This window comes from Glycine soja, chromosome 5 (genome assembly GCF_004193775.1).
Source record: "Glycine soja cultivar W05 chromosome 5, ASM419377v2, whole genome shotgun sequence".
NCBI classification, from domain to species: domain Eukaryota; kingdom Viridiplantae; phylum Streptophyta; class Magnoliopsida; order Fabales; family Fabaceae; genus Glycine; species Glycine soja.
The window spans coordinates 6,170,632-6,198,395 of record NC_041006.1 but is presented as its reverse complement, the minus strand read 5'-3'; the positions used below and the strand labels follow the sequence as shown (position 1 = coordinate 6,198,395).

At 34.2% G+C, this 27,764-nt stretch overlaps 2 protein-coding genes across 2 annotated transcripts; both read left to right on the top strand.

Moving 5' to 3' along the window:
- Window positions 1-7,063: 7,063 nt before the first annotated feature.
- LOC114412205 (probable enoyl-CoA hydratase 2, mitochondrial) lies at window positions 7,064-10,713 on the top strand. Its single transcript, XM_028376017.1, has 8 exons — window positions 7,064-7,509; window positions 7,585-7,754; window positions 8,026-8,100; window positions 8,489-8,579; window positions 8,689-8,740; window positions 9,009-9,112; window positions 9,530-9,606; window positions 10,170-10,713. Exons 1-8 carry the CDS (start codon window positions 7,329-7,331, stop codon window positions 10,344-10,346), a joined length of 927 nt encoding a protein of 308 aa, XP_028231818.1. The 5' UTR covers window positions 7,064-7,328; the 3' UTR covers window positions 10,347-10,713.
- Window positions 10,714-14,790: 4,077 nt separating this feature from the next.
- On the top strand, window positions 14,791-23,497 carry LOC114412204 (ubiquitin carboxyl-terminal hydrolase 3-like). The gene is made up of 9 exons (XM_028376016.1): window positions 14,791-14,904; window positions 15,110-15,241; window positions 15,353-15,391; window positions 15,656-15,761; window positions 15,854-15,912; window positions 16,042-16,116; window positions 17,571-17,619; window positions 17,877-17,953; window positions 23,178-23,497. Exons 1-9 carry the CDS (start codon window positions 14,830-14,832, stop codon window positions 23,274-23,276), a joined length of 711 nt encoding a protein of 236 aa, XP_028231817.1. The 5' UTR covers window positions 14,791-14,829; the 3' UTR covers window positions 23,277-23,497.
- The last annotated feature ends 4,267 nt before the right edge of the window (window positions 23,498-27,764 follow it).

The window sequence follows — 27,764 nt, the reverse complement described above, 5'->3', positions numbered from 1 at the left end:
AAAGGTTGGTTTAAAAAATGAATATGCCATCAATTTAGATAATTTGTTATATGTTACTCATATTTCATTTCATTAGAGTCTCTTTGTGTATTTATGTTTGTGTAATTGTGTTTGTATGTGGTGTCCCATGTCCTATATTTTAGACATTATTTGTGTCAAAATGTTTGTGTCATGTCGCTTCATAGCCTAGAATTGCTTTTAGATAAGCTTGAGAGGTAAGACAATAGATTGATTGCATGTTTTTTAGAAAATTACCTAAATAAGAACCCATGTAAATTTTCATTGGTGAAGGAATGAAAATGATGGATGTGAAATGATCAAATAAGTAACTAGTTAGACTAAGAGAAACTAGACATTCCTTTAAATTATATGTTAGTCCTAGGCTAATTTACTCCATAGAACTCTCATTTGTGTGGTTGTGGCAAAAAAAGAATGTGAATAAAATAAACCACATTTCTGCAACAAAAGAAACACCACATTTAAATTTCATGTGGAGACATTTTGCTTATTTCATATTCTCCAAAAGGTCATTAGGAAATGAAAAAAAAAAACTATCCTAAAATCATTAGCATTTTTGTTGGAGGAAAGACATAGAACAATAGAAGATAAACAAAACTTAGCATAAACCAAATGCCCTTTAAGACAAGTGGTGTCAATCCCACTCAAATTTTCAAAAATTTAACAATTACAGTAAAAAAAATAAAAAATAATTCTTTTTACCATCTTACCATAATGTTTGGCTCTACCTCCTAGGTTGTTGGATTTAATGTTGGAAAAACGTTGATGGATTCAAACGCAAGATTCCTTTGAAGCTTCCATTCCCAAGTACCATTTTCCCAATTCATATCCATGATTAGAGATTTTCCTCGTCTTCAATAGGTTTTGCATTTCAAGTTTGGTTGCTGAGAATGTGCACCAAAAAGGGTTGATGGCTATGATTCTCACGGTGTCAGAGCATAACATTATTGTATCCAATTTTCTCTATTTCATTTCTTTTTCTACAAATCACATGAAATGAGATTTCTTAAAAGTCCATATCTTGATATTAGTTTCAATTTGATTGGAAACCCACAGCCAAATTAGAAATCCACTTTGATTGAAATTTCAATTTCGAAGAATTTGCTTCAAAAGGGCTTGTTTTTCAAGATGGTAAGTGAAATGAAGAAGTGTTCTTGGCCAAGATGAAGCTTTTGGAGTTCTCATTTAGCTTAATGGTCATGGCTTCGATTTTATTTTCTGATGAGTAGTTATGGCTTTGATTTCAAAGTTTGCCTTTCGGAAATTGAATTGACAAGTTGATTTTTCTTTTTTAAATTTTAATTTGTTTTTTTAAGAAATATCTGCTTTTTTTCTTTTCCATTTTTTTCTTATCCATTAATACTCATAATATTTTTTATTTTCAAAACTTTTTAGTTTCCAATATATAATTTTTAGTTTTCATGAATAAAATGAGTAAATCCTGGGTGAATTTTTTAGATTATTTGACTTGAACATTTTATTTTTTTAACTTTTAAAAATCTTTCATGGGTCGTTGTTTCTAACTTTACAAAATGACATTAGATGCATTGATAATTTCCTTTTTTCATTCTAGTTATTGAGGGAATAAAAAAAAATAGAAAACAAGAAAAGAACTAACAAAAATCCTTCTTTAGAGCAATAAGAACACCATCATGAGGGTGATTCCAATTATGCTCCCAATGAAGGCTTTGAGAACCCCCTAGGATATCTACAACTTCATTTTCCTCTCAAGGGACGGAGGAAAGAACATAAACCCAATCTCTAACAAGCAACTCATGGACTACATGCAACTGACTTTTATGAACATGCAATGCAACCCGATCCTTCCTCCAATCTAAAAGAAGATCAACGAGATCTAAGTTATCTGACTCGCACACCAACTATTGAATAACTTACTCCCTACACAAATAGAAACCTCGTTGGATAGTCAAGATTTCTGCAAGGACATGATCTTCAGAATCCATAGCTTTCGAGAATCCAAACAACCAAGTCCGTACCAAAATTTTCAGCACACCACTAACCCCCATTAGCCCTATGTTCGGTAATCGGCAAGTGTACCAATTCGCACAAGTAGTATAAAATGGTAAGACCGAGTATCGTATCCTCAGGGAATTTGTTTCACCTAGACCATGTACATTCAGTATGTAAACACTTAGAAGGATTGAAATGAAGCAATTGTTGAGTTTTATACTAATAAAATCTGTTTGAACATAAACAAAATATCTAAAGCTATAAAAAGTGAAAACTATCAAGTTAAAAGCATTGGGGAGCATCCTACTAAATTCTCTTGATGTATACAATGTGGTTTTCTCTATTTGACGTTATCCTAGTGTTCTTACACTAAGAAACTACTCAAACCATGATTCCTTACATGAATGAGCCTAACTCTCTTTAGACTTTGACCTTGATCCCCTCAACAAACTTGTTCTTAAAGAGTTGTACTAAGCCTATAGTGTAAAATGGACTAGATCACTGCACTCCATTCCTAGACATACAGATTTCTAACTTACTTTATCAAATTCTAAGGTTTTAAAGCATTTTCCAATACTAAAAAACCTAACTACACATACAAATGGGTGATCAAGCCACAAACATATAAAATAAGCATAGATAGAAGCAATGAACACAGAAAAATAACATTAAATAGATAATGAGAATATTACATCAAGATTGTTCAGTAGTACTCCCTAACAAAGAGGCTTAGCCTTCCATTACAAGGAAAGCTTCAAAACTACAAGAAAGAAACTATTTTTGATGAAAGAAATTGGAAGAAGATGATGGAGGATGTCTTCTCCAGCCTCTAAACCCTAAATCTCTATATTTTCCTGAACTAAGCTCTCCTTGTTGCTCAAAACTCGTCTCTCTTTTGAAACTCCGCCAACCTCAATGCTTAAGCTCTTGGACTCTTCAGCTTCCGAAGGCTCGCTAAGCGAGAGTTAGTGAATTTTCACTTAGCGAGAGTGAGCGCGTTGAGCGCGAGAAGGGACAACGTCCTCATTGGGCGAGCTGGTTGCACGTTGGACGTGCAAATTTTTTACTTATCCTCTTCTAGGGTTTCCCATCCGCTAAGCAAGCTGGATGCCTCGCTAAGCTGAGGCATTTCGCTGAGCGGATCAACCTCGCTAAGCGAGTCATCAGCTGCTTCAATCTTCTCTTCTTTGGCTTGAAACTGAGTTGGATTCAACATTAAGTCACAAAAATGGAGTTTCTACCCTATAAACTCACACAATAAAGAAAATATGTACAATTCCTATAAAAAGAACCATAAATTGGAGGCATAGTGCTATTTCCTTGCAAATATTCAATACCAAACTAACTCATGAATAGAAACTAACACCCTATATCAGAGATAAAACTCCTATCAACATTAAGTTTAGAGAACGGATGATACAGAAGGGTCCAGGGAGAGAGAAGTAAACAAACAATGCCACCCAAAACCAAATAATTAGCTTGCATTTCATGGACACACCTACAAACATACTAAATGCTCAAGTGGTGATCCAAGAATATGCAATTATTTTGCCAAAGCCAAGTTTTATAATAACTATTGTAACAATCTACATTTGTTACATATCTAACAAAATCAAAGATTTTATTTCTTATTTAACTAGAAAGCTCTTGAATTGGTGTATTTATGAAAAGGCTGACAAATGTTCACAATTCTAAAACTAGCAGTTAGAAATCAAAACTCAAAGATAGACCATTCATATATAAATATATGTTTATATCTCTTTGCAAGGTAATACATGAAACCCTAAGTTGGTCCAATTATACATATATGAATGACTACAAAACAACACAAAAGAAAACATAACATTTGCTTCCAAGCGCATCTACCCATGATGTTTCATAAAGAATGATCTATATTCAAGAGGAAGACCCACCCAAACACTATATGTTCCCCCATACGCAAAATTTGGGATTATCACAAACACAAAGCATACATGCAACATGAAAGGTAAGCTCACAAAAACAAACACACATATACAAATAAACCAGAACAATTTATAGAGAAAGGTGGAAAACTACTTTAATACACTTTGAAAATACTTTACATAAAATAGTATGTTTACCAAAATCAACTCATATAAAACATCCTTTCTTATCAATCTTTACTGAACCTTAAACATTAAGCTCAACTATTGCAAATGGATAGACCCAACTTAACCACAACAACATAATAATCAATTATGATCAATAACATACTTTTATCATCATAATCACACATAATCCTCAGGTATCATCAATAGCATAATTTCATTAACCCTCACAATTTCTTATCATATTCACTCATCATAGTTGTCATTACAACTTACCTACAACAATAACCAACTAGATCATGGTCATCATAATTGACATACACCAACAAAAAACTAGGCTATGATCATCATAATTGGCATACACTAATACACCAACAGCCAACGAGGCCACGTTAAACTCAAACATTAACATCGACTTTACTTCATAGAGTTTCAACACAATATTAACAGTCCTTTATGAGCCTTATCCCCTATCATTGTACTTACACTTTGATTATTCAGGGACTTTCTTAGGTTGACCCTACGGAGGAAGTGTGGTTTTATTGAAAATAGACAAGTGTAGCTATTGGCTTACCTCTGTAGGATTGCAAGACCATACATTTATAGGGATTCGCCCACTCGTATACTCTATAGGTCCATTCTTGTTAGTCACTACGAAAACATTTAGCGCTAGGTTGAGAGCCCACCTAGCACCCTTAACTTGCATGCCTACTCATATGTTTGCGCACCAACTATGCACTTGTTGTTTACCAATTAGAACAATACATTTATGTGCACCCACCGTGTACCAATTGCAACAACAACAACAAAACTCATTCCTTATACACCAAAAGAGTTAACTAAACCTCTTGAGAAGTCGTTTCTAGCACTTCAGCATGTCATTCAAAGTTAAAACATAGGGGTGGTACTTGGGAAGATATCTTACTAGGTGAGACCCCTAAATCGCTTTAGTGAGGTGAAGTTTCTGGTGTAAAACTCACCCTTCCAAATATACCATTTTCAACAACAACAAAATCTTTCCAAAGGACATAACTAACTCATTTCCACACATAAGGATGGTTCTCCTACAAGACATCCATTATCATCAACATTCGATTTCAATTCACAATTCATCATAAATTCATCCACATATCATTAAGATCTCAACATTAGATTCTACAAAATCCTTTCCAATACCAAAATCATATCGCACACATAATCAAAATCACCATCTCATTAAAGAACATAATCATCTCAACAACATCATAATAACTTATCAATAATAAGATCATAGACCAATCATCTCATTATACTTATTCATCACTTTATCCTTATAACAACTTTCCACTTTATACTTTTGGTTTTCATATCATCTCATTAATAACACATTTACCTAATCAAAACATAATTATTGTAAGAACAATACAACCACCTCAACATAATATAAACATTTCAAGAATAACATAATCACCATATAAATAAGCATACAACATTTTAAAGTCATTTGAATCATAAAAAGAAAAAGAAAAAGTGAGTTTGTTTTAGTCATCATGGAATTGGTGCGGAGTATCCACTAGCTTTATTGATGACTAATCTCCACCGAGGAACCTGACTGGCCATCTTTAGTAGGGTCTCCCTTCTTAACCATATTTTTTTGTCAATTCACAAGGCTCAAACCCAAGACCTTGCATAAAAGGATTGAGCTCATGACCACTTGAACCAATGACTTGTTGGTAGAGAATTTTCACAATAACCATATTTTAGCCCAACTAGTCATAATTGCAGCCTAGTAAGAACTCATCTGAAGCTAATTTACCTATTCTGTCACATTTTTGGCCTAGTCAAACAAATTCTAGCTAGGCTGAAACCCTTCTATCATTTTTTTGGCCAGTCGAACAATTTCTTGTTGGGTTGAAACACCCTTGGAGTTGAATACTCCATTTTTTCACATTATGGCCTAATCGAAACGTTACCCTGGTTAGGTTGAAATCCCTTGGAGGGAATTCTCTTTTCTGCCATGCTTTATCCCAACCGAAAAACAACTCTTGCAGGGTCGAAACCACCCTGGAGCTTAATGTTCCACTTTGTCACACTTTGGCCCAACTGAAACAGAACTCTAGCTAGGCCGAAATGATAAGGAGTTGCAAATTTGCAAGCTCCATGGCCTTTAATGGCATATCCACTCATCCTAACCTTGCGCAAAGACACATCGAAGCTCTTAGACATCAATAAACAACAAAAGAATCATCATTCCAAGCATTAAACACATAACCAAAACATTAATCAAGCCAAATTAAAGCTTCCTTTACCTTGTAAGTTTTCCCCCAATTTAGGTTTTGAAGAAGAGAAGGGAAGAAGATGATCGTAAGCTCCACCAAGGATCTCCTCCAAACAACAACACCGTCCCACCATACCCATGGAATACAAGCCAAAACAACACTCAATAGAAGGTTCCATAACAAAAATGTGCCTTAGGTAAATCAAAGGAAGAAAAAGAAACAAGAAAGAGAATTCATCTTCCATTGATGGACTTATGTGCTTAAGAAATCAGATATAATATTTAGCCATAAGGGGCTCAAATAATAACTTAAAGGGATTCCATGGGAAGAGGAAGGAAAGGAAAGGAAAGAAGGAGAGGAGAAGGAAGGTTGGAAAATAAGATGCGAGAAAATGAGATAGCCAGAAGCTTCATATGTTTAAAAGGTTGGAAAATGTTGAGTTTTGCTAATTGCCCCTTTATTTCTTCTAAGGACAACCCCTTTTTTCTACAACTAAAAGAAACTTACTTATAAATTTCAACAATCTCACATCAAGAAAGTTATCAATAATGTTGTGACACATAACGAAACAATCGATTTATTAAATTCGATTTATAAATATCATGAATCTAAATTTAATTTTCTCTTGTAGTATTTATCAAACATCTAACATACATTACGAAAATCCACTATGTCACAACTTACAACCACTCTTTTATCTATAACTATTAATAAAGATAATTACTCCTTTTAGTATACACATCTCTTATTCTTAATGTTAATAGGGAAAAAAAATCATCTCTATCCTATCTCACTTCCTCTCACTTCATTCCTTCCTAAATCATCCCATCCAAACAAATCAAATCATAGGTGGCGTTTCAATGCGTGAAACCAAACTAGCAGGATGATAGTGCCTCCATTAAACACGAAAGTCGCAAAGAGACAGTGATCTTCTCGTTCTTGTCTGAAGAAGTCGATCATCTCCCACCGAAGAAACAGAGCAGAACTGAACTAGCATTGACCAAAAAGAAAAATGTGCGCTTTGAGAGCGTTGACTAGGTCCGTATGCAACAGCAGCTCCTATGTTAAAACTTCCAAACCCTATCTCATTCTCAATCTCATCACCCATCAGCACCAGACCCGTAGAAATCTTATTCTTGAGTCTTCCGCTTCTGAATTCGTCAAGCTTCACAAACTCACTGGCCCTGATTCCGGTAAATTTTTATTTTTTTACTCCATTCATCATTACTATGATGAATTCCCATATTTTTTTGTCATTTTTTTTACAGGGATTGTCGAAATTAGCTTGGACAGGCCTCAAGCCAAAAATGCTATAGGGAAAGAGATGCTGCGAGGCCTGAGTCATGCGTTTGAGTTGATTAATCAGAAATCTTACGCTAATGTTGCTATGATCAGTAGTTCAGTTCCTGGGGTATTTTGTGCTGGGGCTGATTTAAAGGTTAATTGTTAAATTATGTATTTTTTTAATCTTTAAAGGAAAGGGGGTCGGGTGTTTAGTATATTTTGTGAACTCTATTTTGTTCTATGGTGATTGTGAATCTGTGATCATAAACCAAACATTTTCAAAGCATGGCTGTTGGACATAGTTTGATGCACTTTCTAATGGGTTCTTGCTGTTAGTCAAGATAGTGTGGATTTAATTTTACTTGTTATGGTCTTGGAGCAAAGTCATCCCTGCCTTTAAGGGTTTTGTGTTTATTGGATTGCAGGAGCGCAGGACCATGAGTCAGTCAGAAACTAAGATTTTTGTGAATTATCTTCGCTCCACATTCTCATCTCTAGAGGTTTGTTCACACTATTCATCACATTTCTGTACATATTGGATTGCATTCTAATATTTGTGTTTTGTACTTATCAACATAATGTTATGAATTTATGAGAATTATGACAGATGAGGCATCATATGAAGTAGGTTCAGGTGTTTAGTTCTATTCTGTTTCACATCCTTTTCTGGTATTGCTGCTCTATTATTATTATTATTATTATTTGGGGGTGGGTTAGTTAGCACATGAGTTGACCTAACTTCTTTTTTTGCTTCCACTTATAGTCTGTCTTTGATTGGTAGTAAGAAATATTGGTGATGGAAAATTTCTAAGTGGATTCTAATCTCTGTTTTCCTGTTTTATTGATACTGCTCCTTGAAACTAGTATAATATTTGTTTCTTTATTCAGGCTGTCAATGTACCAACTATTGCTGTTATTGAAGGAGTAGCTCTTGGTGGTGGACTTGAAATGGCTCTTGCATGTGATATTCGAATATGTGGTAGTTAAATATGAAGTATTTTTGTAAATTGGATTCTAATTGTTTGAATGCTTCTGTGTGATGCAAGTATTAGACTTTTTCTTTACTTGTTTCTTCTTTGATGGCATAGGAGAAAATGCTCTGATGGGTTTGCCAGAGACAGGACTTGCAATTATCCCTGGGTATGCTGCATACTAATTTTGTTTAGCATATTGCATCTCTGACGCTGTCTATTTCTGCCATGGACTTCTTCATATCTGCTATCTAATAATGAAAGAAGATTAAATTTCAAGTTAGTTTGTGGAGAATATATCTAAAATATGTAAACAAATATAAATTTGATAGAACTGGTTCAGGGGGGTATCCTATGAAAATCTAAGGGTGGATTTTAATTGTTGTTTTTATGAATGTGTGTAATGAGGTCAGCCCGATATTCTTGTCTTGATACAGGGCAGGTGGAACACAGCGACTGCCAAGATTGGTTGGAAAAGCAATAGCAAAAGATATTATATTCACTGGTCGAAAGATTGATGGCAAAGAGGCACTGTCCTTGGGTATGCTGATTAGTCACTTAGATCATTTTTTTTCCTCTAATTACTAAAAACATCATTAGGTGCAGAGATGTATAGGAGGAGCATCTTGAGAACACATGATGTACGCTCATTGTTTCTGTGAACTCATAATTTCACTTGAAAAAACATTCAGACTTTATAAAAGTTATAGTTTGTCTATCAAACTTCATTTGTTTTGGGAGTTCATTGCCAACTCTATGGCAGTATCTACTGTTCAACTCCGGGAAAGCAAAGAATAAATTTTCCACTGTTCTGCAACTTTCAATACAATAACAAATACGATTTTTTTACCAGAAAAAAATACTAATTTCTTGCTGTTTCTTTTCATTAATCTCTTTTTTTGTTCCTCAACAAATATCATGATAAATGGCTTGGCTGCCTAAAATTTCATTGATGCAGGTCTAGTCAATTATTGTGTTCCTGCTGGTGAAGCTTATTCAAAAGCACTTGCAATTGCTCAGGATATCAATCAGAAGGTATGTCCCTGAGATATATCATTCTGATACTCGTATAGCTTTGGTTTATGACAATAAGAAATGCAGGGGTCCGGCCTTTTGTGCCATTGAATGTCCATGTATAAATGGCAGCAACCAATATTTTATAATTGAGTTTTCATTTTGTTCTTTTGAAGTTGATCTATTAAATGAAAAAGATAGCTTATGTTTTAAGTACATTACTAAATCCTTTACTTCCTGTACAAAGACCCACAAATGATTCAATTGGTGCATTTGATCCCTGTGATCCATCTTATTTTGCAAATCAAGAGAACACTTCGATTATTTGTCCAAAACAACATATGATTAGAATGTATTTTGGAAGAAAAAATTGTTGAACAATATTTTGTATTTGAGAATGTTAGCCTAAAGTTTATTGTCAAATGGAGTTTCTTGGATACTGTAAATTGAAATTACTTTTAGGTGAGTTTTCCGAATTAAAACAACCCTCCACTTTATTGAAAATGTGATTTTTTTTTTTTATATATAAGGCTTAGTTGTCACTATTGTTCTTGCATGTTATTCAGTTATTAAACTTTTAACAGGGTCCTGTAGCTTTAAGGATGGCTAAAAGAGCTATTAATGAGGGAGTTGAGACTGATCTAAGATCAGCTTTGGAGTTGGAAGAAGATTGCTATGATCAGGTCTTGAATTCTAAAGATCGATTAGAAGGTTTGGCTGCATTTGCTGAGAAGCGGAAACCAAGGTATGTTGGTGAGTGAAAGGAGTGGTCTTTCGCTGATTGGGTCTAGAGAGGTTCATCTATCATGTAGATTAGAGTCATCTAGAGCCTGGAGTCAAGTTCCTAGATGAGAAAATCTCATAACTATTTGCTGGGGACAATCTCTTCCCCTTTTGAGTAAAGTCATCTTCCTGAAGCTGAAAAGTGTCTCTAATATCAAGCACCTTGAGATGGCTTTGAGCTTTTTCTTCATCATTTATATTATTGTTTTAAAGATTCAAAATTTTCTTTTCGATGTTTTCTGGCAATAAATTAATCTGTTTGGGAACTTGGAGTGTAAACTTGTGGTGATTCAATGTAAAGAATAAAGTCCATTTGGATAATCAATTAACCCTTAAGAACCTGTATATTACTTTTCAACAGTTGATGGATGGAAAAGCTATTGGACAACACCAAAATCACACTGAGGGGAAGACAATGTGATTTTGTGTGTTGGGGAAAGGGAGGGGGGTGATGTTTAGTTTGCTTTTGCTCCTAAGCCTATGGTTAACATTGAAGTTGAAAGATGAAATGGAATGGAGTTACTATTTCATTGTTTATTTCTTTTATGATAGAATTAGAAAAAAGAAAAAAACATTGGTTCCATCTCAACCTCCAAATTAGGGAGAAAGAAAAACATGGTATTGGACGAAATGACATAAAATGTATTTTATCATGACACACTTTATTTTAAATAATCTAAATAATGAATTCTAATTATATTTTTTTGTTATTTCATTCTAGTCTTTCTTTCCATCTAAATGTAAACTTTATCCAGAGTGAAAAAAATGACTTAATGTAGAATGGATAATTATATTTTATGTTTTGCTTCAGACTTGTTTTTAAGATAAAAGCTTTCAAGTATATATTACTTGATTAAAACTAATTTTTTATGAAAACTAACTTTACAAAATTAGATAATAATTCAAAATTAAATTTCCAAACACATTTCGCAGACAATCTGCCTTAGTGATTTTTAATTATAGAGTTATTTACAACAGTCAAAGTTGGAAAATGATAAGTTCAAAGCTGGCATTTTGACCTAACTGGGTCACTTTTACAAACTTATTCCCAATATAGAACTCTTTTTAAACTATTTTAAAGGTGGGTTTGTTTTTTACGTAGTCATGCAAAGCTATGTAAGTGTATCGCCAGTATGAATGGCGAAATCCGCAAGCCGTTGACACGTGGAATGATACCGCCAGTGGAGCCGGTGATATCGGTGTAGATATCGTAATTGGAGATGGCGATTTTGCTGTGGCAAGTTCTTGCCACTCTGAGTGGCGACTTGGCCTTGCACGCGTGCTTCGAGGGGACAGCTGAGGGACGCAGGCTATGCACAGGAAGGTCTCGCCAATGTGTGTTGCGAGATGAGATGAACGTACCTAACATTTGTAAAATTATTACAATACCTAAAACTATTATTACAAACTATATAAAATTAAGGTACCTAAAATTATTACAATACCATAACAAAATATATAAAATTATTACAAACTAAATTAATGTATCAATATTAACTTCTAATACTTAAAACTAAAATTAATTTAACATATAAAACTAACAACTTAAAATATCTAAAACTAAAATTAAAATTAACAACTTAAAATACCTACAACTAAAACTAACAACTTTAAATACCTAAAATTAAAACTACCGTAATTTATAAAACAAAAACTAACACTAACATACAAAAATAAAAAATTAGGATACCTACAAGTAAAACTAACAACTTAAAATACTTAAAACTAAAATTAACGAAATAAAAAACTATCATTTGTAAAAGTAACGTATTAAAACTAACATACAGAACTAAAAAATTAGGATATCCCAAACTAAAACTAAAATTAAGTACCATAAAAAATTATAACTAAAACTAACCTCTAATTAAAACTTACAAATAATATTAACATAAAAACTAAAATTAATTTACAATATAAACTTATAATATCTAACATAAATAATATTAATATCTAAAGTAATTATAACGTAAAAGATATTAATTAACTTACTTGGTTTGACACACTAAAAAAATGGAAGATGGACAACAATAGCAACCACACCCAGCAGCACAAGCACTAACACGAAGAATGCATGAAGAGGTGAGATGAAAGTGTGCTATGTTTGGTTCAGGGAAGCATTTTATAAAGCAGAAAAAGACTAGCACGTGAATCTCGCCATTGCAACCAGCGAGACACTGCAGCAAGAAATAGTGCACCTCACTTCGTCTTCTTCCACGGGTCTCGTTGTTACGACTGGCGGCTTCCATGGGTGTCTCGCTACCTCGACTGGCGGCATCCAACTGGCAGCTGTCTCGCCATTGCAACCAGCGAGATACTGCAGCAACAAACAGTGCACCTCACTTCGTCTTCTTCCACGGGTCTGTGCACTTCGTCTTCTTCCACGGGTCTCGCTGCTACGACTGGCGGCTTCCATGGGTGTCTCGCTACCTCGACTGGCGGCATCCAACTGGCAGCTGTCTCGCCATTGCAACCAGCGAGATACTGCAGCAACAAACAGTGCACCTCACTTCGTCTTCTTCCACGGGTCTGTGCACTTCGTCTTCTTCCACGGGTCTCGCTGCTACGACTGGTGACTTCCATGGGTGTCTCGCTACCTCGACTGGTGGCATCCAACTGGCAGCTGTCTCGCCATTCATCCTGACGGCTTCGTCCACGTGTCGCCACGCCAGTGATACCGCCATGTAGGCTGGCAGGATAGGCTGGGATTTACGTAGAAAAACAGACCCAATTTGGAAATAGTTTAAGAACAAACCTATATTGGGAATAAGTTTGTGAAAGTAACCCAGTTAGGTCAAAATGCTGTCCAAAGCTACTAGCGAGGTGCCAATCATTGCCCAAGTTCCTGAATCCGTACTTATTGGATTTTTCTAGGTGCCCCAAACCTTTTTCTTGGACACCTAGTAGATTTGGGACAATTTCAACATCATCTTTCTATAAAGTTGATATGGATTGTGAATCAATAAAGCTCATATGGATTGTGTATTCATAATAATCTTATGGATTTTTTTAATTTTTTTTAAATTTTATGAATTAATTTAAAATTAATAGTCCATTCAAGACTTAAACTTGTAACTTTTGTATTATTAATACAAGGCTTTAACCAATTAAGCTAACAAGTCAATTATATTATAAAATAATTAATGTTATTATAAAATTATATTTAATACACATAAGTTTATATAAGAAATTTTGTAACAATTAATTTTGATTTAATAATATACTTTTTTTTACATATATAAATTTTAAATAAAAATTGTAGGTTTAATAATGTATTTTTTGGACCATACGGAATTAGGATGTTAAAATTGTCCAAAATCTGTTGGATGTATAAGAAAAAGGTTAGGTGCACGAAGAAAAAATCTTACTTTTTTTTTTTTTTGCATGTACTTGAGAAATAAAAGACTTTAAGCAAAGGAACTCAAATCCAAATATGGATAACAATAACACCTATCATGTCCGCTAGAAGCAAGAGGTGTAGCCGCAGTACCCCGGAATAGCATATATCCAGTTACCAAGCTGATCTTTGTGAATGCCCCTTAGTGTCCAGGATTGCCTTTGGAACTCCCATATTTGATTTAGAGGATGAAAACACGAAGATAAAAATAAAAATAAAAAAAATATTTTAGATTAAAATAGAATATAAAAAAATGTGAGTCTCACAAAAAAAAAATATAAAATTTCTCTTCGATATTATTTCTTTCCTCTTTATCGAACACACTATCAGTGTTGACTTTGATAATAGAAATCTTGAGGCTGCTCCCAACGAACTTGATGAGCTGGTTTAAGTTGACGGACCTGATTAAAAGTCACCAATATATCCACATGTAGAGGTCGAACCTGATTAATGACATGCCTCACATCCAAAAGTTAAACCTGAATCTGTACTTATAAACACATACTGGCCAATTTAAACCAAATTCATCATTCTAAAAAAAAGAAAAATTCATCATTGTGGGTAATATGCATTGTTTACAATTTAGTACAACCATGTCAAATTGATTATAATTAAATATATGTTTTTTTAATTTTAATAGGTTTGTCATCCAATCATAAATTATCATGTATATAATAAGTTTGTTAACTTTTTTAAATAATTGTGTCAAACATTATAATAATAGTGATTTTTAATTAGTTATCACTGTAAGTGAAACATTAAATGTTTCAGTCACAGTAAAAAAACAATTTATTTTCAAATCAAAATTTATATGCATAAAAATTGATAGAGAAGTGTGAATCTACAATATATAAAGATATTTTTATTAAAAAATATTAAAGAAAAAAGAGGGGTGGTGCGAATATCAAACAGGGGTGTCAATATCATGGACCTTGCAGAGTTACATGCTTAAACTATAGGCTTTGTAAAGGTCCAGTAAGGCCCACGCAATTCAGCTATATATGGTGACTTTATTTCACTGCCATCATCTTAGAGTGAGTTTCGAAGAGCAGTAGAAAGAAACTAGAATGGCCACTTTAGACGAACGCCCTTCTGCGAAAAGGTGGCTTCCTCTTGAAGCTAACCCTGAAGTCATGAACCAGGTTTTCATTCCTCTCTCTATTCCTCTTTCTTTTATTACATTGAGCAAAATGTTTCAATCATGATCATCTATTGATTCAACACATACTCATATAATAATATTGACAAATTTTGCTAAAGAACTTCCCCTCTCTTTCATTTTAGATTTACAATTTTTATTTGGTAGCATGCAATGCATAATTTCTAAGTGTTTTCGGTGAATTGCAGTTCCTTTGGGGTCTTGGCCTTCCACTGGACGAGGCAGAGTGCTGTGATGTGTTTGGCTTAGATGAAGAGCTTCTGGAAATGGTTCCGAAGCCCGTCCTCGCCGTGCTTTTTCTTTATCCAATTACCGCAAAGGTTAGTTTCTACACAGAAAACATGTGATTTCTTTTTAATTTTTATTTTTACTGTCATGTCACATTCACGTGTTGCTTCTGATTTTGTGTAAGTTTTATGATCTGTTTTCAGTCCGAAGAAGAAAGGTTGCAACAGGAAAACGAAAAAAAGGTGAGTGGATATATCTATTTATGGAATCTTTTAATTTATCTGTGACTATTCGTTTCCCTGATTCAAAGAATAGTGCATTCTGTTTGACTGTAGTGTATTAAATTAATATCATTTATTATTAATTATAGGACTGTTTTACAAGCTTAATTGACTATTTTATTAAACATTGTCTAATAAAATCTGAATTTTAGGTAGCATATATCATATAATTGATTATTTAACTGCATGCCTTGAGTAGGAATTTTTGTTGTTGTTCTGGTGTAGGATTATAGCAGCAAAGTGTATTTTATGAAGCAAACCGTGGGTAATGCTTGTGGTACAATAGGGTTGCTTCATGCACTTGGGAACATAACCTCCGAAGTCAAGCTTGGTAGGTTTCCAACAATCACGCAGCCTCAGTTAAAGTTTTTAGTATATCAATCATTAAATCTCATTCAGTTGTGTTGCTTTTGTTCTTACCAGTTGAGGGGTCATTCTTTGATAAGTTTTTTAAATCTACTGCAAGCATGGATCCATTGCAGGTTATTTGTTTCTTCCTAGCCAAACCTCCTCTCTTTTCTTTCTCATATTTCATAAGTGCAAGGAACTGACACTATTGGTCAGTTAAATATATGCTCATTTGGCAATTTTTTAACTTTCATATCTTGCAGCGGGCTGTATTTCTTGAGAATGACAGAGAGATGGAAGTTGCTCATTCAGTAGCCGCCACTGCTGGTGATACAGTGGTACTTTTATTTATTAAATTTAAAGCAACAGTAAATTGGGGGAGGGGTTATGATGTGATGTATTAGTGAAACAGATAACTGATGTAGTGATGAAAGGTTTAGTTTGGCTTTCTTATCTTGAAAATCTGGTTAGTTATTTGTTGTTATCATTATTCTTTGGATATGATAAACTGATACTTAAGCAGGGTCTTTTATATAAAATAGTTTTTATTTGTAGGTTCTCTTATGGTGAGTAATCCTGGGATTTAGATTTGGCCTTTTAGACTAGAGATTTGAACCAATGTTCAAATTTAAGTTGTTATGCAACTGAGTTTTACAAAGAAGTTTCTTTGAAAACATATCACAAACAAATGACCATTTAACTTCGCAGGAGATATAAAATTATGAGAAGATACCAACCCATTGGTGTCAAACCCTGCTTCCTACTTGGATTTTTCTTCATTGAAGTTGTATGACTTACACACAGGAATTTACTTTTATGAGCCAAAGTAGGAGTAGCTGCAATTCTAAAAAAATTCAATTTCAAAGTGATTTACATAAGTTGGTAGTAATATAGCAAATTCAGTCCATAATGTGAGTAGCCTCATGTTTTCAGGGCCAATATTTGGACCATTTTTTGGTGACTAGCTTTAATGAGTTTGGTATAAATAAAGAAGCTAAATACTGTATTTGATGCATTTGGTTAAAGCTTAATGACCCTATTTTTTGAGGTTTCTTTGGTTTAGTAGTTTATTCAGTTATTGGGATAAAATTAGGCAATTGGCTTCTATTGCGTGTGAAGAACATGGTTTTTTTAAGGGGGTTTTCATTTTCTTAACAGATATATGGAGGGATTGGGGAGCTTTGCAACTATGATGTTCTCTCTTTTTCTTTTGTTTTTTTTTTTTTTTCTATTATGGAGGATCTCTTAACCTCCAAATTTCTTTGTAATATTCTTCTCTTCATCTTAATGATTTTCTTGGGGCAAGTGCTAGTGCAACAGTAAGGTTTCTGCCTTATGATGTGGAGGTTATGGGTTCAAATCTTGGAAACATTCTTTTCACTTGTGTGGTTAAGGCTACATACAGTTATCCTCCCCAAACCCCATTAGGTGGGAGCCTTATGCACTGGGCGGCATTTTTTTTATCCTAATGAAAGTTATTTTTCATTATATGAAGTGAAAAATTATCATCGTCTCTCTCTCTCTTTCTTCTTTCTGTATCTCACTACATTGATAATGTTGTATATGCTGACTTTAACAAGCTGGAAATGTAAATTACTTAGGTTTTAGGAGATATAACTTTCTAAGTGTTCTCATGTATTAATGTTGTTATATTGTGAGGCAAAACTTGGATAGTATTGTAAACATAGATAACAACCCCCTACCCCTGCAACAACAAAATTGCTTGTTTCAATTTTCAAATTGTTTCCTTTTATCCTTACATTTTTTTTTGTTTAAAATATTTATAATGCAGGCATCAGATAATGTGGACACTCATTTCATCTGCTTTGCTTGTGTGGATGGTAATTTCTTCATATAACTGATTAATATTTTTGTTTCTGTGGTGTTTGTAAAAAGAGCAAACCAATATACCAAGATTTAATTGTGTCAACAATATAGTAAGCAACCTAAATATCTAAATCATAAACCAGCTGTATGAAAAGCCCATAACTAAACTATTTGGGATCATATTCATGTCTAGATCAATTTGTTGTTCTTCTACTTTTGCACTTGCCTGAATATTATCTAATTAATTTCTCTGCAATTGTATAATATGCAGGTGAATTGTATGAGCTAGATGGAAGAAAGTCAGGACCAATATCTCATGGTCCATCCTCACCAAGTACTTTGTTGAGGGTAAATATCTTTAAATGTTAAGTCTATAGTTGATTGTTCCTTAAAGACATGTATTTGGCAAAAGGTCTGGTTTGTTTGCAAATGCAAGTAGTTCTGTTGTCACTTTTAAATTTAAATGATGGATGAAGAAACAATGACCACAATTGTGTAGGTAAGCGGCTCTAGCATTGGAGCACCCACCTTTCAGGAAAAAAATTACAGATAGTTAGTGCTTTGAATTTGAGTTTGCAAAGTTAGTGAACAAAGAGGCTTTAGAAAGAAATCCTACTTATTGCTTTTCTGAGAATACAGAATTTACACGAAATAGGCTAAAGCTACCCTAATCATAGAAGGTAAACTGAAAGAGTGAGGAATTTACTCCTAACCTACAGACTTATCAATCAGGATACAATCAACAGATTACAATAAATATACAATATTTACAGCTACTTGCATTAAGTGCTACCTCCTATAATGACCAAGATCCTATCCAACACTCCCCCTCAACCCTGTTGTTAGCCCAAAAGAATTGGACAGGTTGGTTGGGCCTCAACATGATGGGCTTTTGGATGTGGGGGCAATATGATTAAGGGGCTGAGAGACTGTGAGAGAAGAAAGAAAAAAGGGGATCCTGTGTAGGGGGAAATTAGTTATAGGGCTAGGGCCCTCATGTCGTGAGTGGGGGAGGAGGAGGTGTTTTTAGGAAGGTGGAATGAGGTTGTGAGGGGGCAGTTATTTTGGCAGACTTGCTGGTAGCTATTGAGGGTTTTCTCTCTCTCTCTCTCTCTCTCTCTCTCTCTCTTTGTGAGGTCCTGGAATTGTATTTTCATCACCCTGCAGTGGCAGAGGTGTTTCAGTGTTGATCAATACCAGTGACTTGTTCCCCATATTTTTGTATTGCACTTCTATTTTTCCCGATTATTATCTAACATTTTGGTTCCGTTGCCGGGAAACAAACCCGGGTCTCCTGGGTGAAATAAGAATATTAGTCATTTCTAGCTTGCCAAATAATAATTCAAATCCAGGTGTTGACTATGCTTTGGTGAATAAGTCCGCTTTGTGGTGTCCTGTTGGAATGTGAACATACTGTTACCCCCTGAAATAATTTCATCTTTGATAAAATTCGAATCAATTTTACAATGTTTCGTTGGGCCATGCTGGACTGGCTTGTGAACTATGCTGTTGCTGATTCACTGTCACTACATACCTCCATAGGACATTCTCTAGAGAATTTTAGGTCTTGTGGAGTCTCAATCCAAATTCAGACATAATCCTTATACGATTGCTATGAAGTCAGCTTCAGCGCTCCTCCTTGCCACAACTGATTGTATTTTGCTTCTCCATGTAACAAGGTTTCCCCATACCTTTTGTCCATACCCAATCATGGACTTACTAACTTTAGTTGATCTAGCCCAATTAAAATTTGCAAACCCTTCAATGTCTCTTATCCTGCATTTCTTAATTGGAATTCCTTTGCCTAGAGTACCCTTGAGATATTTCAGTACACAGTTGGCTGCCTCTAGATGCCTTTTAGTAGGACATTGCATAAATTAACTTATTATGCTGTAGAGAATGTTGGGCCTTGAAAGTGACTAATATATGAATTTCCCTACCAACCTTTGGCCCTATCCCCTGTCTACTAGACATTCATTGTTGTTGGATTTTTGCTTCCACTTTCTCTCTACTCTCTAAATGTGAGAGTGACCTAAGAGTTTATCAAGCCTGGATTGAGATTATGAATAAAACATTTAGGACCAAAGACTTAAGGAGGAAAGAGGTTTAATAATCTGTAAGGAAATAAAACAGACTGAGGTATTTGTTGTAAATAATAGAAGAAAGCATCTGGTTGAAAAGATAGCAAGGAGTAGGCACAGCACATCACCCCAAAATGGTGAAGAACTTTGGGTTAGTGTTGTAGTAATAGTTGTCTGATTTGTTCTCTTAACTATGCAAGTTCCTTCTCTAATTCATTGCTCTGATACCATGTTGAGAGAGGAGAGAAACGGGGGATATGATGGAATCCATGTGTTTGAAATACCCAGAAAAGACTTATATGCTGGGCGTAATGAAAATAAGGATTTACAATTATCCTAAATACCATAGTTACATAATAATATACATCATGTAATCAGCCCATAATCATCATATTTACATTCTTTCTATCAGAGCAAGATCTCCAGATAAAAGAAAAATCCCTTGGCAGACAGGAGTACACACTAGGTCTTCAAAGGAGAGACCAAGTCAAATACAGGAATTTGAGGGGCATCACAACTAGGTAGATCAACTAAGATTTGAAAATCAAATCCAAAATATGCTAATGTAGCATTATTAAAGATAATAATGTGAAAAGGCCTAGTACATATGAAGAAGCAACACTGTCAAAGGAGTGGATAGATAAAACAAAAGATGAGATTGATGCATTAAAATAGAATTAACTTGGGAAATAGGGCCATGATCTACTAGAGTGCAGCCCATTTCTTGTAAATGGGTATACAAGGTGAAGAGTTGTCCAAATGGATCAGTATATCAGTAGAGAGATACAAGACCCATTTAGTGGTTTGAGGATTTTCACAATACAAGTGGGACTATGACAAGAAATGTAGTTCAATGGCTAAAATAATTAGTGTGTGCTTTTATAACAAGCAATTAATAAGTCTTGGAGGCTTTGGCATATGCAAGAATTTATTTCTAAAGAGTGAGTTAGAGATTAAGAAATATACATGGAACAACCAAGGGGTATATTGAGAGCAAGTTTCACTTATGTATACAAGTTGAAGAAAGCACCATATAGAAAAATTAAACTTGTATTACAACGTGAATATTCAATGACATGACTCAAGCTTGTTTATGAGAGCACGAGATATATGTTTAAATTGGAATTAGGAGTAAGAAAAATGCTTAGCTACACACTCCTAATGCACCCTCTTGAACACACTTTATGTTATTGGCTGAATTTTATTAGAAAACCCAAAATTTGTAGGTCTTGGTCCTTATTTAATGATTCTTTAGTGTAATTAGCATTGCAATATCCTACGACCTTATAGTTCACACATTTCTTGTATAATATATAATAATTAAATGTACTCTTAACACACCTTAATATCCAATGTACTATGTTGAATCAACACACTATAATTGCATAGGAGTAATATCTTGGTGTACACAACCCATTTTATCTCTGTCAAGTACAAAAGTGAAGAATAAAGTAGCAATTATGGCTCAAGAGTGTATGTGTAACATTCCTGATTTTTTACTTCTTGACGGCTCTCACATTATTGCACTTCACGCAGTAACACTTCACTCAACATCCTTGTTGGTCATAATCCTCCATTAGTCAGAACCTTCCGTAGGTAGTCATTTTCGAGATCTCGACAATCGGCTCTGCTTGCTTCCAGGATTAATGACTGACCCCACAAACCAACAAGATTTTTCAGCGTGCTTTGACCTCATTCACACGTTTTCTGAGAAACTTCCCAAAAGGTCACCCATCCCATAACTACTCCAAGTCAAGCATGCTTAATTGTGGAGTTCTTATGTGATGGGCTACCGAAAAGTAGATGCATCTTATTGGTATAGGTAGTATCAATTAATTCTTTTAAGTCATTCTCAGTTGTACAGTCTCATACCTGCATAATCTCTGAATCTCTCTCATTCTGGTGTGATTTAATTGGGATGTTACATGCCTACCAACTTCCGCTTGGTTTGTCCTCGAACCACACCATACTAGGAGAGGTATGCTCTTCTACCATTTGTAATATTCCTGATTTTCGACTTCTCGGCGACTCTCACACGATGGTACTTCACTCAACATCTTGTTGGTCATAACTTCCACTGGTCAGAATCCTCCGTAGGTAGCCCTTTTCAAGATCTCGATAATCGGCTCTGTCTGCTTTCAGGATCAATAACTGATCTCACAAACTAACGAGACTTTTGAGTGTGCTTTATCCTTGCTCATGCTTTCTGAAAAACTTCCCAGAAGGTCACCCATTCCATAACTATTTCAAGCCAAACACGTTTAACTGTGGAGTTCTTATGTGATGGGCTACCGAAAAGTAGATGCATCTTGTTGGTATAGATAATATCAATTAATTCCTTCAAGTCAACCTCAATTGTATAGGCGCATACCTGCACAACCTCTGGATCCCTCTCATTCTGATGTGATTTAATCGGAGTGTTACAGTATGTGTCCTATGCAATCACTACAAGATCTATATCAACTTACTGACTATGGGATGGAGTTATATTACAAAAATTAGTTGACAATTTTGGGATGGAGTTATATTACAATAATTAGTTGACAATTTGTTTAGTAGAGAATCTAGTGTATCATGCCGTGACAAAGCACGTAGAGCTGATTATCATTTTATCAAAGAAAAGTTGTGGTACTTGTGGGGCAACAAGGCCAACTTTCGAATATATTTATAGAACGGCTTCAGAGTTTAAAAAGTTTAGATGATAGCTTGGTGTGACGACAAGGTCCAAAGAGAGAATAATTGAGCGGGAGTGTTAAGAATGCCAATTTATTCCTCCACTTACAGTCTTACTAGCATAATCCAGAATATACTAGATGCTATAACTGCCACCATATTTCTCAAAGCATCGGGATACATTTTATCACCACCATTGTCATGTATTAGTTTGCAAGGAATTTTGTCTTATGGCAGATTATTTTTTAGAGGGAGCTTGTCGTCAAACTATATGAATAGGATTTGTCTTATGGATCACTTGGCCGCCAAACTACTAACTTTTGGATGGAGTTTCTGCCACTTATTTATACTGGCATACACCCCATATGAATAGGATTTGGATGTTGTCCATTTGTGTGCGAGAGGGTTTGAGATAGGAGTGCTAGGTTAGAGCACCCATTATAACCATAAGCGCTCCTCAGTGTATCCGATTTCTCATTTGTATTACTTTCTATTACTAAATTGAAGTTTCGTTTCAAGTAAATTTTACTTGCCCACCTCTTCAAATTCAACACAAACTCTCTTGTTTCTCCGAACAGGCACCGTACTTTTGGCACTATAGTTCATCACCTTCACCAGCTTATATATGCCTTTTTCTTTCTTTTATCCTCCCTATCAAATGTTGGAGGGTTGTGCTGAATCCCGTGACCATGACCTTTTCAACCCGTCTTGGTTATTTGATCATGTCTGAAGTGGCTGGGTTTACTATCTCTTTCATCTTTACATGTTTCTTTCATTACCTTGCTATTTTCAATTGTGTATATCTTAATTTACAACAGGATGCAGCGAAAGTCATCCAGAGCATGATTCAGAAAAATCCAGGTTCTCTCAACTTCAATGTCATTGCAATATCAAAGAAATCCAAGGATGGACATTAAGGCAGTCAATTTGGGGGAAATAATTCTTGAAGTTATCAGCAGTATAATCCCCAGTCATCATCCATGCAGCTTTATTCACTCGCTTTTCCTGTATTTATGCTCGGATTTTAATTTTCAGTCAGTGACCTATCAGGTTATGCATCTTTCGTTTCAAATAGATGCAATGCGAGTAAATTTGAGCTAAAAGTCGTGTTTACTGTCGTTTTGAATTTAACTTTTTTTTTAAAAAAAATAAAAAATTAATTCAAGCAAACATAATAACCGTGCGATAAATGTTGAGAGCAAATTTTAAAATAGTATGGTAAAACAGGTCTATGTTCTGACCCATAAAAGATGGTTGGGTCAACCTGCCTCACTTTAGATGGTTTGAATTCAATAACCCGTCTGTATTAGAGGTGGGTTGATTTGTTTAAAAGATTAGGGGGAAAAAAAGAAAGGTAAACAAAAAGGACATTCCCTCTCCTTTTCCAGCTTCACTTGTTCTCAGAAACAGGCTAGGGTAATTTCTTTGTTGCTTTATTTCCAATGAATAAAAAATAAATAAAGAAAGAAAAGCAATCATCCTTATCGATCCATAAAATATTTAATTTTCAACAATAAAATTGAAATTCATAATTTCATAAAATTTTATGACTCGAACTGTATTATTTTCTTAAAAGTTTTAGTTACTCCCTTTGGTCTCAATTATAAGTAAAAGAAAAGACATACTTCACACTTATTAAAAAAATAAGTCAATTTAATTAAATTGTCATTTTTAATTAAACAAGAAACATTTATTGAAACTTAATGTCAAACATAAAAATGATTTTGACTTTTTAAATGAAAGAGTATTTTGAAGATAATTTTATTAAATAATATATAAGAAATTGATATTTGTTTATATTTAAAAACAAAAAATAAAGAATTTTTGTTACTTATATTTTATATTCAAGACCTGTATAACATTTTAACATCTAACATGTCTGATCTTAAAAAAACACTTGGACCAGATGTCTCGACACTTCAAACCTACTAGAGAGCAAATCCTCAGTGTTGTGGCCTCCTTCATGGAGAGGGTTCCTTTACCTCCATGCTTCAAACCTTCTAAGAGAGCAAACCCTCAGGGATGTCTCCCCCTTCAGGGGCCACCCTTCTCCATGGGAGGGTTCCTTTATATCCGTGGGAAAGTCTTTTCCCATTTTAGATGGGTCTTTTATCTTCTTAGTGAGTTTTTGTTTTCTTTCCTTCCTTTTTTCTTTCTTCACCACTATCACCCCTCTTCCTCTTCATCTAGCTTTCCACCTTTCTCTTCTTTTTCCAATCAACAGTTTCACCCCATTCACTTTTTCAGTTTGTTTGTTTGTGAATGGTGCCCCTTATAGGCTTCTACTCATCACCTACACACTTCACCTGTTCAAAATAAATTTGTTAGAGCCGTCTTTGCAATGGTATCCAAACTTTTTAGAGTTCCCTTAGGTAGTAGTGCTCTACTCAGATTTGTTGTCTTTATGTTAGCTCCTTTGCACAACACTAATTTACTCATATTGGTTGTCGATTGTTTTGGATCGTCTTGATTTGACTTGGATTGCTGCTGGACAGGTGCTGATCCAGAAAGAATGACAAAGGAAAAGAAATTGAAGAAAAGTTCAGAGCTCTATCATGTGCCTGAATTGTTATTGTTTATTTATTGTGCATGGTTGGGACGCTCTTTATTTAGTATTCTATGCTTTTGTGAAATGACAAAAAGGATGAGTTTTTTTCTTTGCTTTTAAGAAAACACACAACATGCAAGTTTTTTTGTTTTATATTTCATGTTAAAATTAACTTTTCTATCTTATACACGTGTGTACATTAAGGAATAATATTCCTGTAAATACTCTTAATTACTTAAAAAATTGCATTTATGACATAATCAATGCTTTATTTTTATTTTTTTTTGGTAAAAGCTTTGTAATTTTCTTTCCTTGATTGGTGTACAAGTTGTATAAAATATTTTTTTATAAAAAAAATAAAGCATAATTTAAAATTATGAAAAATTGTCTATTCTACATGACTTCTTAGTAAGTTGAATATAGAAATTTTAGTGTTATTTTTTTTGGTAGATGAAGAGAACAAACAAAACCAGAACTAAAGCTTCAAGAAAGAGACTTGCATGGCGTCAGCCCGGAGCAAGGCAGCTAACTCTGGCAACAAAGACTCCAAAACAACAAGATTGCTAAACCTGGGTTCCCACAGCAACTCCCATCAGTGTGAATAGTCACCTGTTTTTCAGTTGCAAGCATACAAGAGACCCATCTTTTCTGGCTTGCCCCATTATCCTCCACAACGCCTTGGTTATTAAAATTTTAGTTTAAGAATTGGTATTAATAACCTGCAACTTGTATGGATTTAAAACAAAATTGTTAACTATTCAAGTGTAGTCTTAGGCAATACTTGGGGTATATATATATATTAAAATTAAACTTAGGGAACTCACTACAACAAATCTGTTAAATAATTGAGGTTATTTTTTTGTTTAGTGGAGGTTTTTACCCTCTACAAAATAAATTACGGAGATTTTCAAAAACTTCTGCAGTTATATTCGTCACAAGCAATTAGCGGCGGTTTTTGAAAACCTCTGGTATCGAGAATATTTTGCAGAGATCTTTTTGTAGAGATTTTAAACCTACGCTAACTGTGAAAATTTTTTAAAGGAAGTTTTAAACCTACGCTAAATATGGAGGTTTATTGGAAGAGATTTTTATACCTACACTAAATATGGAGGTTTTTTTGTAGGAAGTTTTAAAACTATGCTAAATGCGGAACGTCAAATAAAAGATTTTATATATTAAAAAAAAGTATAAGGTATGCCATTTACAAATACAAAACAGAGGATATTTCCTCGCCAATCACAGGATCCAAATGATGGTTATTGGGTATTTGAGAATTTGATGACCCAAATACTTCATAACCACTAAGAAAGGCCAATGTTATTCATATACCTCCCTAAATTATTAAACATACCTTCCTTTCCTTTTTTTATATTTGTTATTATTCAAAATGTCCTTTTATTCATATCTTCCTTAATTATTGAAGATGTTGGGATGGGGATATCGTGATATAGATTTGGACTGTGTGACTGAACTTGGCTAAAATCTATGACAATTCAACACACCTCCCAATTCTTTTTTATAATTGTTATTATCCAAAATGCGCTTTTATTCATACCTCCCCTAACTATTCAAGATGTTGGGGTGGGGGTATATCGTGATATAGATATGGACTGTGACTGAACTTGGCTAAAATATATGGCACAAAGCTCTGCAAAGGATGGATTGGTAACAAATTCTGATCATTACAAGACAGACTACGTTTGGGAGATCTATTCTAATACTAATGATAGCCATAGCTTTTTGATCATCAGTTTGCTGAGTGCTGCACTGTATACAATGCTTTTTTAGATAATGGAGTGGTAGGTATAAGTATGGAATCTGGTTGCTCTTGTTTGCTGCAATAAGAGATGATAATTTAAATGTCTTGATGAAGTTGCTCCGGTTGTTTCATTGTTGCCTTCGTCAGTAACAATGCAAAGGGACAGAGTTTGGATAAGGTTTTTATTTTTAATCTATGTAAGTTTGTACTTTTTTAATTTTAATCTTTATAAGATATTTTATTTATTTTCTGTCCTTGTATGTTTGCATTTTTTCACTTCTAGTATTGGTAAGTGCAAGATTATGAAGATTATAAATGAAAAATTAAAATCTAAAAGGGACTAAAACGGAAAAAACATAAACTTACAATAATTACAAAATGAATAAAAAAAAACTTACACAGATCAAACTTAGAAAAGCCTCAACTTACAAGAACTAAAGTAAAAAAAATAAACTTATAAGGACCAAAAATAGAAAAAGTGTTAACTTATAGGACCTAAAAACTTATTTAAGCATTTGGATAATTATGGGAAGTATAAATAAAAAGGTATTTTGGATAATAACAAATATATATAAAAAAAGGAAAGGGAGAATGTTGAATTACATTAGTCCTAAGAAATTCCCAAACAGAAATAATAATTGTACAATAAAATATACAATTAAACGAAAGAAAAGAAAAAGAAATAAATTTAAATTTGAAATATAATAAATGATAGACAAAGGAAAAAGATAAACACAAAATATAATGTTGTTAAAAAAGCCTCTTACAGTTACCTATCAGCTCAAACATCAGAACCAGGCCACAAAAATTCTGATATGGAATCACCGTACATACACAGCCCCCAGGTAGGTTCCTATGCGTCCATAAAATGTGTCAAGCTGCAGCACGTAGACATGCATCAACATTAAGAGCCCATTGGTGAAACGAATATGTGAAATTTGGCAAAAGACCTCTCTTGTCTCAACCATGACCAACTCACAAAGAGCACCTCCTGCAAAATATCATTCGTGCTGAAATTCTATTATTATTTAAGACAAGATCATTACGGGACTTCCATGTACACCACACAATTGCCCATCCTTCATTGCCAGCCTTCGA

Excerpts from the sequence above, each read along its gene's own strand:
- LOC114412205 (XM_028376017.1), top strand. The coding sequence starts at position 7,329 with ATGTGCGCTTTGAGAGCGTTGACTAGGTCCGTATGCAACAGCAGCTCC. Across the intron at positions 7,510-7,584 it reads ACTCACTGGCCCTGATTCCG|GGATTGTCGAAATTAGCTTG; the intron begins GTAAATTTTTAT and ends TTTTTTTTACAG. Across the intron at positions 7,755-8,025 it reads GTGCTGGGGCTGATTTAAAG|GAGCGCAGGACCATGAGTCA; the intron begins GTTAATTGTTAA and ends ATTGGATTGCAG.
- LOC114412204 (XM_028376016.1), top strand. The coding sequence starts at position 14,830 with ATGGCCACTTTAGACGAACGCCCTTCTGCGAAAAGGTGGCTTCCTCTT. Across the intron at positions 15,392-15,655 it reads AACAGGAAAACGAAAAAAAG|GATTATAGCAGCAAAGTGTA; the intron begins GTGAGTGGATAT and ends GTTCTGGTGTAG. Across the intron at positions 17,954-23,177 it reads CACCAAGTACTTTGTTGAGG|GATGCAGCGAAAGTCATCCA; the intron begins GTAAATATCTTT and ends AATTTACAACAG.